This window comes from Frankliniella occidentalis, unplaced genomic scaffold, assembly GCF_000697945.3.
Source record: "Frankliniella occidentalis isolate FOCC.00 unplaced genomic scaffold, Focc_3.1 Scaffold61, whole genome shotgun sequence".
Lineage (NCBI taxonomy): Eukaryota > Metazoa > Arthropoda > Insecta > Thysanoptera > Thripidae > Frankliniella > Frankliniella occidentalis.
In genome coordinates, this window is record NW_026267191.1 from 202891 (window position 1) to 211750 (window position 8860).

The 8860-nt window shown below is 59.2% G+C and overlaps 1 protein-coding gene across 3 annotated transcripts in view; it reads left to right on the top strand.

Annotated features, from left to right (window-relative positions):
• The window catches only part of LOC113213663 (protein pangolin, isoforms A/H/I/S-like), a 154431-nt gene that overhangs the window by 129620 nt on the left and 15951 nt on the right, over positions 1-8860 (top strand). The window contains exon 1 of one of the 3 annotated variants that reach the window (XM_052267960.1): positions 7577-8767. The exons of the other annotated variants lie outside the window; for them this stretch is intronic. Within the exon in view, the coding sequence (XP_052123920.1) occupies positions 7592-8767 (1176 nt within the window). The 5' untranslated portion in view covers positions 7577-7591. Of the gene's footprint in view, positions 1-7576; positions 8768-8860 lie in introns of those variants that run through there. 3 annotated transcript variants of the gene reach the window in all.

Consider the following 8860-nt stretch of genomic DNA (forward strand, 5'->3'; position numbering starts at 1 on the left):
CTCTCTCTCTCTCTCTCTCCCTCTCTCGCTCCCCGCCCAGCAGTAGAAAGCTTATGAGCCTTCCGTCAGCAAGGGATTGGCGGGTGGGTGGGGCAGAGGGGGTTGTTTTGTAGAAACGGCCTGAAATTGTGCGCGCAGCTTCTGGGGCCGGGGGATGGGAAAAGGGAGCAGGGGATTGACAAGTGCTTTTAGAAGGGGGAACGGAACAAGCACGGTGTGGCAAAGTGAGCCAGTTTTCTATTTTTATTTTCAAAAGACAAAATTAAAAAAATTGTGATTTTGAAATTGTGTTGGAATTTATCATCTTTCACTATTTTGAGGCGTCGGCGAAGCGGGGGCAGAGGTATGAGGAGGGGGGGGGGGTAGGAAGCGGGAGTACATTTGCATTTTAAAGTAAACGCCACCAGGGCGACGAACGGAGAGAAAGAGAGGGAAAAGGGGGGGGGCACAGCTAGGGGCGTAACGGCCGGTCCAGGACAAGAATACGGTCGCCTTTGGAGGGAACTAATAAAGCGATTTTTCCTCTCCCCCCCCCCCTCCAAAAAAAGGGAAAATCCTCTGAAAATCCAACCGCCCCCCGCGCCGTTGCGTCGGCTAGGGCTTTGGAGAGAGAGAGAGAGAGAGAGAGAGAGAGAGAGAGAGAGAGAGAGAGAGAGAGAGAGACGCATTCCTGCGTCAGTTCCATGTTAATCTGAAATTCCCGCAGCAACGTGGAACGAGGGAAAAGGGGGGGGGGAGTCGGAATTGGCGAGGCATGGGGGTTGCGAGGGCGTTTTCGCAACAAGAGCAATAGATTTGCAATTTTGTTTTTTATTAGTTGTGATTATCTTCTTTTGCGGGATTTGGACCGCGTGTCCTTGTGGTCTTGTGGTTCTAGAGGAGAAGGAGACTAACGCCTTTTGATGTCGACGCGCCCCCGCCGTCCCCTCGCCCAAAGTAGAAGTGTCGCGGCAGGGTGGCGGCTTTGCCACGATTATATTCTCTCTCTCTCTAGCCATTTTTCGGTGCGAACCGGGGGGGGGGGAGGCTTTTTGACGGGGGAGCAGATCGACGCCGACTGCCTCCCCAGCCGCCATCGTCTCTCGGACGCTAGCCTCACGCGGTCGTGAGGAGCCCGCCGCGGCAAAAACAGTCGTCTGCTGGGAGTCGCGCCCCGGTGGTGGTGTTTTGTCGCTCCTGCCCCACCCCGCCCCGCTCGCTGCACGGTGACGCCTTCCTCGTCTCGAGCAGGGGGATTCAACAACTCGATTTGCAGCAGCAAGCTAAGGCAGGGACCGGCACGCCGCCCGGCAGGGCCTGTGTCTCTCCGCCCCGCCCTAGGGGTGTGGGCGGGGTGGGGCGGGTTTGGGGCGGGGGTGGAAGGGTGAGGCGGCATCCTTTGATCCGGCGCCGCTCGACAATTGCGTCAACGCACCCACCTCCCACTCCCTCTCTCTCTTTCTCTCTCTCCCTCTCTCTCTCTCTCTCTCTCCCTCCCTCCCTCCCTCTCTCCCTCTCTCCCTCTCTCCCTCTTGGCCGCCCTTCTCCAGTAACCCAGAAGGCACGGGCCGAGCGTATGCGCCTCTATGTACTCAGTCCACTCTATCCGCGCGCTGCGCTCCTCCCGCCATCCCATTTCTATCGTTTTTATTTGGCACTTGGCGCCTACTACGTTGTTACAGCGTCGCTGGTCCCTTAATACATGCTCACCGATTACAGTGCACGGGGGGTAAAATGACAGGACCCATTAATAGTTGATGGCGGAGTTGCGCTTTTACAGCTAATTCACATTTTCATTTTGACGGCCCGCCCTTCCTTTTTTGTCACAACTCTCTGCCTTTTCCCATTTTGCCCCCCTCCACTTTTTTTTTTAAATGCGCCACCCGGGCCAACCATGCCCGCCCTTTCTCTGCGGGGTTAAAATTATTTTGGATTTGCATTTTCGGGCCCCGCCCTGCACTGCAGCCCTCTGTCCCCACAACGTGATGGCGGACGGAACCGTCCCCCTGCGCGCGCGGGACGTTGCCCACTTCTCGCCCTCGCCTACCCAGCCTCCCTCACTCTTCCCCCACCCCCTCTTTCCCTTCCGCTCCCCCTCTCTTCTCTCCCTCTCCCTCTCTGGTCGTGCTAAATATTAGATTACTTGCCAGCGGCAGACCTGCTATAACCCTTTGTGCCGTTCAGATACGCCCCCCTCCCCTCTACAACTATCACCTCCGTATTTTCCTCCCCTCAACGTAAATTGGAAGCGTGTCTTAAACCAAACGACCTTATTTCGCTTTTCACCCGAAGTCTCTGGCTTCGACCCCAACGCAGATCGCTGATTCTCTGGAATACCGCATAGACAGCTAACCACTAGTGAAACAAATGTTCAATAGTTTTGCACACCAGCGTAAGCTTACGTGGTGTGAATACCAGGTGGCTGATTCACGCCGCACACTTTCATAATTATACTGTGCCGCATTCGCGCGTGCGGTTGGGCTGTCTAGTCGCACGGGGCCTTAAGGAGCCGTGGGTAGCGAGCATAGGCAAACCTGCCCGCACCCGTGCATGCGGTACTGTATAAATACGCAAGTGCGCGTCCGCGTCCTGGTATAACTGACGTTTCGCACTTCCTTGGTGTCTGGCATTGGAGACGTTTCATTAACGTGAAATGTTGTTGCCCTTTGGGTTGAATTGCAAGGTCTATGTTGTCAGTGGGAAGTGGTAACCAAAGGGTGTGTAGTGTAGCTTAGGGCTGGAAGCCCGGAAAATTTTATAAATAGTCAAGAAAAGACAGAAATTTTCCCATACTTTGGAAGTTTTCTGTCATCTCTCGGATATTTTCTCCAAAATTTCGGAAATTTCCAACCCTAGTGTAACTGCTATACCTTTACGGAAATGTAAAGTTTGCACAATTATTGACCTACAGTATAATCCAGTTCGATTTCACAACGTAATTGCTACACTTTGCACACTTCGACTTATTTATGTGTCAAATTGACGTACGAATTGAAACCTTTTGTTTTCCCCATTCCGCGAAGCCAGTTGGTGAGCTGTCCTCTACACTTAAGATCGTGGCACCCGCGGCCCGTCGAGCCCTGCGGCCCGCCCGCGCTCTCTCCGCAGCCTCCAGGGCGCGGGACCGCGGACCCTCCTCCTCAACTGCGGCGTCGTTTGGTTCGACCTGCGGCCGCGGGGTGGCGCTCGCGTCCGGGGTAGCTACGCGGCGGGGGTGTGGGTCTAGGTGGTGGGGTGGTGTATCGCGGTGGTGGGGTTGGGGGTGGTGGCGCCACCCCCAACAACCCCCGCCCGGCGCCGTGCCAGCCTATCCGAGAGGGTCGCTCCCCCCCACCCTCGTGCGCCCGCCCACCCCAGCTGGACTCCAGCTCCAGCCGCTACCCCGCCTCTGCAGGAGCAAGCGTAGCGCGGGAGGGTGCGGCACTACCCCCTGCCTGCACTCGAGTGCGTGAATGGGTTTGATGTAATGCGAATGATTGGCGCACAAATTGCCCACATTTCTTTCTAGAAAGGGTACCACCTCACTTTATTTTCTCAACTGCAATCGTTAAGTTAATTTAGTATGTATTTCGTTGTGATCGGAAGTCGGTGGAAACGAAGACGATCGCTTTGGGGTTAAATTGCAAGCCTCGAGGGTTCTTTCTCTCTTGCGGTGTCCCACTTTTATGATCGGTCACTTCATTGGGATGCTCGTGTACACGGGAGTCTTGTTGGCCTCGCTGTCTGAGGGGCTGCTCCTCCTCTCGCGGTCCGACCGAGTCCAACACCGTCTCGCCGCATCGAACGTGTAAACAACATCGCGACGGAGAGACGCTCTGTTGTAGCACACGCTGAACGACATCCTCCGCCGGAGTCGAGAGTCCTCCCCACCACCCCACCACCACCATCACCACCCCCGTGAGGCCCCTACCCCTCCCCTCCTCTCCCTTCCCGAGGAGCATGTCGGCCGAACACGAGTGAAGAGAGTTCGGGTTTGAATAACAGGGGCAGGATGGCTGCTTAAAGCTTATCGCTTTGCCAGTGACCAATTTTGCCTCTTTTTCGTTTCTGCCGCGTGTGTACAACCCAAAAGAATGGTAATTCGATGTGTCGGCCACCGAGTGGTACTTCCGGGTTCTTAACTATAAATTCAAACCTGCAACCCTACACAGATTTTTTCTGCTTTTCTTTGATTCGTTTTTCATTCCTGCTGACCTTTACTGAATTCTTCAGATTTTTTAAAATTGATTTTTCCTTTGGCATTTTCTGATTATTTTATTTTTTGAGGCACCTCTGACGTTTCATTTTTTGTGAGTGAAGTGCCCCTCCCCCGCGCGTTGCATGCTGCTACCGTGCGCTAAACGCTTTGTGCCGGCGTTTGCGCGGGGCTTCTTCTGCCGTCGTGTCCTGCGGCCGGATGGCGCGGGAAAGAGGCTTAGCTACGGGTGACACGGGCCACACGGGGAGTTGCGGGGCTTTAGCGAACACAAACACGGCGGATCTGTCCATCTATCCATCCAACCGCCATCCATCTATTTACCTGTAGGGTTAAAAATTTTCCAAAATTTTCCGGAGAAAACGGAAAACTTCTAAAGTCTAGGGAATTTTCCGTTTATTGACAAAATTTTCCTGAAATTTGTCGAAAAATTTCCAGCGCTTCCAACCCTGTTTACCTGGCTGTATCTTCTTGGCTTTACTCCGCCCGCTCATGGAAATCGCCTCGTGCATTTATGAATGACAACCCTTTTCAGTATGCACGTTTTGGAAATAAAGTATATGCACGGCGAGTGTAAGGTGAATGTGGCCGTTCTAATCTGTTCGATGCTTGATGAGTACTTTTTTTCCAGTCACATATTTTTTGAGGGTAGTCATTCCCACACGCCCCCCCCCCCTCCCTCCTCGCACACCGGAAAACCAATGTGTGTGAACATCGTTTACACTTGTAGGTAGGCGTGTGAACTCCATTCCCCCACCCCACACTGGCACTAGTGTGTGAAAAAAGAAAATTTTCACATTTTGTTTTACTCCCTTAATTGTATACGAATGGGTATGAACACAGCACTACAAGTGTGCGGCAATTCGCACACTTGCCCTTCTAGTGAACCCACCACTCTCCCACCCACCCACTCTCCCACCCACTCTCCCACCCACTCTCCCACCCATCACACCACCCACCCACTCTTCCACTCCCACCCACTCACCCCCTGTCCCTCTCTTCCTCGCTTGCTCTGCCCCGGCCGCCGGTGAGCTGAACGCAAGTCGTGTCGTCTGGCGCGCTGGAGGCGTCCGCGGGGCCCCCTGCCGCCCGCCGGCCCGCCGCGCGCCCGTGTCCACCGGCTCTGCCTACCCCACGGGCGCCTGCCGCGCAGTGGGGGCCAGCGCAGCGCCCCAGCGGGCCGGCTGCTGCGGCTCGAGGGAGGGTCTGTCTGCGCACTGCTCCGGCCGAGCTGCTCGGACCAACCTCACAAACCCATGACCCATGATGAAATTCAAACCTTTTGCTTGGTGGAAAACTCCATCAAGGTGTTCAATATTATTGCTATTGCAGCAAATTTGCGCCACTGTTTTGAACCAAGCAAACCAAACAAAAAGTTTCGGGCTGTAGCGGATTGAGAAATCAGAGGAGAAGCCCAGCATCGTTGTTTTTACGTTTTGCGTTTTCGAGTATGCAGCATGACCACCGATGGCCACGCTCCATATGTTAAATCATAGGCACCGTAAGTGAACCGCGGGGGAGGTTGCCGGTGTCACACATGGTTCTGTTTCCTTATCGAGAGTTAAATCTATTGGCTCATATACTTCTACGTTATACTCTCACACGATCATATATGTTTACCGTCTGCTGTGTCGTCTGCTCAAGACTTTTTAATCTCCGGCTCTGTTGCGGCTGACACCAGCAGCCCGGCGGCGGTGCTGCAGGCGTGAGGGGGGAAAGAAAGGAGAGAGGCTGCTGCTGCTGCTGAAGATGAAGAGTACGAGGATGAGGAGGAGAAAGGAGGAGGGGATCTAATCCGCGTTGCCATCTCCCTGCTGAAAATAGCTTTCGGAAAGCCGCGGTATCCGCCTCGTGGCTCGCGTGATCGGTGTCGCGTGCTGCCCCGGGGGGGGGGGGGGGGGGGCACTCTGTTGCGGACGCTATTAGTCTCTTTGACACTAGTCCGGAAACGTTTTTGGTTTTTCGTTCAGTTTCTTTTTCTTTCCCCTTTTTTTATTTCACTCGTGTGTTTGTCGTCGCTTTCGCATTTAGGATTCAATTGGAAATGAGGGGCGCAAGGGGCCTCGTCGCACCGGGCAGGGAAAAGTGAGGAAGGGAAAAAATACTCAAGTAAATCTAGTCATGTTAAGCGTAAGTGTGTGATTGTAAAGTACCATCTGCTAAGAATTGACTGGAAGTCGGGGAAATTTGATGTGGGCCAGTAAAGTGATCGCAAGGTGTTGCAGATGGCAATGGCTCTACCATTTTTGCGCCTTTGTTTTCTACTGCGTGTAGTGTAAAACGACCTCCGCAGTTGTAAAGGACGTGAAGAAGAGGTCAAAGGGAAGCCGAGGAAAAGTGGAAAGCGAGGGATTTTGGTTGTATCAATCCTTGCTTGCTTCTGACGTCCCTTGCATGTCCAAGGCTGCTTCCCGCCTCCCCGCCTTTCAGGTTGGTCGTCGTATAGGGGCGAGCGACGTGCGAGAGATGGGGCTGGCTGGGTGGTGGATGAAAGGGAGCGGAGCGACAGAGGAGCACAGGTACAGAGAGGGGGTGGCGGGCGGGGCGGGGCGCGGTGGCTTCCCCCGCCCCACCCCGCCCCGCCGCACCCCGCCCGTAATGCCACTTTGAGTTGGTGGCGCGGGCCGCGGGGCGGGCGCCGGGGCGGGGCGGGGCGGGGACAACATCAAAGCGCCGGTCGACATGAAACGGGCGGCTGGCGGCGCGGGCGGCGCGCGGAGCTTTGATCCAACCCGACCAGCTTATAGAGACCGCTGTGGCATTGTGGAGGGGCCGCGAGGGCCCGGGAGGGACCGGCAGGGACCCGGGAGGGACCCGGGAGGGGCGACCTGCACCCGCCACGCCGCGCGGCCGCCTCAGTGTCGAGTCGGACTCGGCTGCGTGAGGATGGCGCGGCCGGAGCGTCCTGAGACGCGGCGGCGCCGCCACGCCGCCAAGGGCCTCGAGGACGCCGACGACGAGGCCGGGCGCGGGGCGCGCGCCGAGCGCCTGTCGCGCGCCCTGGCCCGCTGGATCGCGCGCGCCGGCGGCGAGCCCGCCGTGGACGCGGACGCGGTCCGGCGCCGCGCCGCCCGCCTCGCTCGCCGCATGTGGCCCGACCGCGCGCCCGGCGCCGTCGTGACGCCCGCCTTCCTGGACGGCGTGCGCGCGCGCGCCCCGCAGGACGACGGGGTCCGGACCGCGCCCCTGGACGCCCTGAGGGGAGCCATCGCCGGCTACGCCCCCGAGCAGACGTACGGGCTGCTGGCCTTCCCCATGGACTGGCGCCGCCTGCCGGGGCTGGGGGGCGGCGCGGGGGCCGCGGGGGCGGCGCAGCGCGTGTGGCTGCTGGGGGCGGCCTCGCGCACGGGCTGGCACCGCACGCGCCTGCTCGTGCTGGGCCGGGACTGGCGGCCGCGGGGGCTGGGCCACGTGGACATGCGGTCCCAGCCCGTGGTGTACGCGGGCGGCGGCGAGGGCTGCCCCACCAAGGACCTGTTGGCGTGGTGGTTCCGGACCGAGTTTGCCCCCGCCGCGCTCGCCGTCAACCCCACCGGCGCCGTCCTGGTGTCGGAGGGCCTGCCCTGCCTCGGCCAGGGCGACCCCGTGCTGCCCATCGCGGGCGTGGGCCTTGCCGTCCTGGAGGTGGCCGAGCCGGGAAGCCCCCCCGCGACGGCCGCCTCCCCCGCCCCCTCGCCACCTGACCAGACGAAGAGCCAGCTGTCGGCAACCTCCTCACCCGCCCTGGCCCTGGACGCCGTCCTCGTGTCCAACGAGCTGCGCGCGCGCTACGCGTCCCTGCTGCTCGTGCACATCGCCGCCTCGGGGATGGAGCCGAGCCGCTTCCTGGCGCGCTTCACCCTTCGCGAGGCCTTTCCCCTGCTGCACCGCGCCTGGCTCGGCGTGCGCTGCGACGCCTTCGAGCGGTGCTGGGCGCGCGCCGACCCGCGGCCGGTGGCAGCGGCCACCCCCCAGGACCAGGCCGACGGAGACCAGGAGCGGGCCGCCACGGACCTGCACGATCGCATGCTCGTGCTGCAGCTGCAGTGGCAGGCGCACGACGTGGGCCTCGAGGTGTCCGACCGGGACATGGCAGCCTGGGTGGCCGACGAGGACGAGGACGCCGTCGAGCGGACGGCCCCCTGGACGGTGGAGGACGTCGCGTCGTGGCCCAGGGAGGTGGACGTCCCCAAGATGACCGTCGACGACGCCAAGGTGGCGGACGTCTTGGGCGGGGCGTACCTTGACGGTAACGGGAACCACCGCGACACAGTGGCGGACGCCGTTGCCGGCCTCGTCGAGGACCTGGTCGTGAAGGTGGCAAAGGAAGAGGCCGCCAAGGTGACGGTCAAGAAGGAGCCCGCCGACTACAGAGCCCCGGATGAAATGTTCACCCCGAAGAAGAAGGAGGAGAACGTCGACGATCGAGACACGAAGCCCGACAAGGACAGGGAAGAGCAGAAGGATGACGACGTCGACGACGAGGAGGAGATGATTCCAAGCCCCGCGGAGGCCGCCAGCCACCTGCAGGCTGCGCTCCGCTGGATGGAGACGCTGCCGCTGGAGCCGGGGCTGCTGCTCAGCGTCCGGGACATCACCCTCACGGCGCAGCAGGCAAGCGGCGGTGGTTGTAGGGGCTTGGTACTTACGCGCCGGTGGGCGCTGGCCTTTATTTCGTTTCGCCACAGACTCGGTACTCCCCCCCCC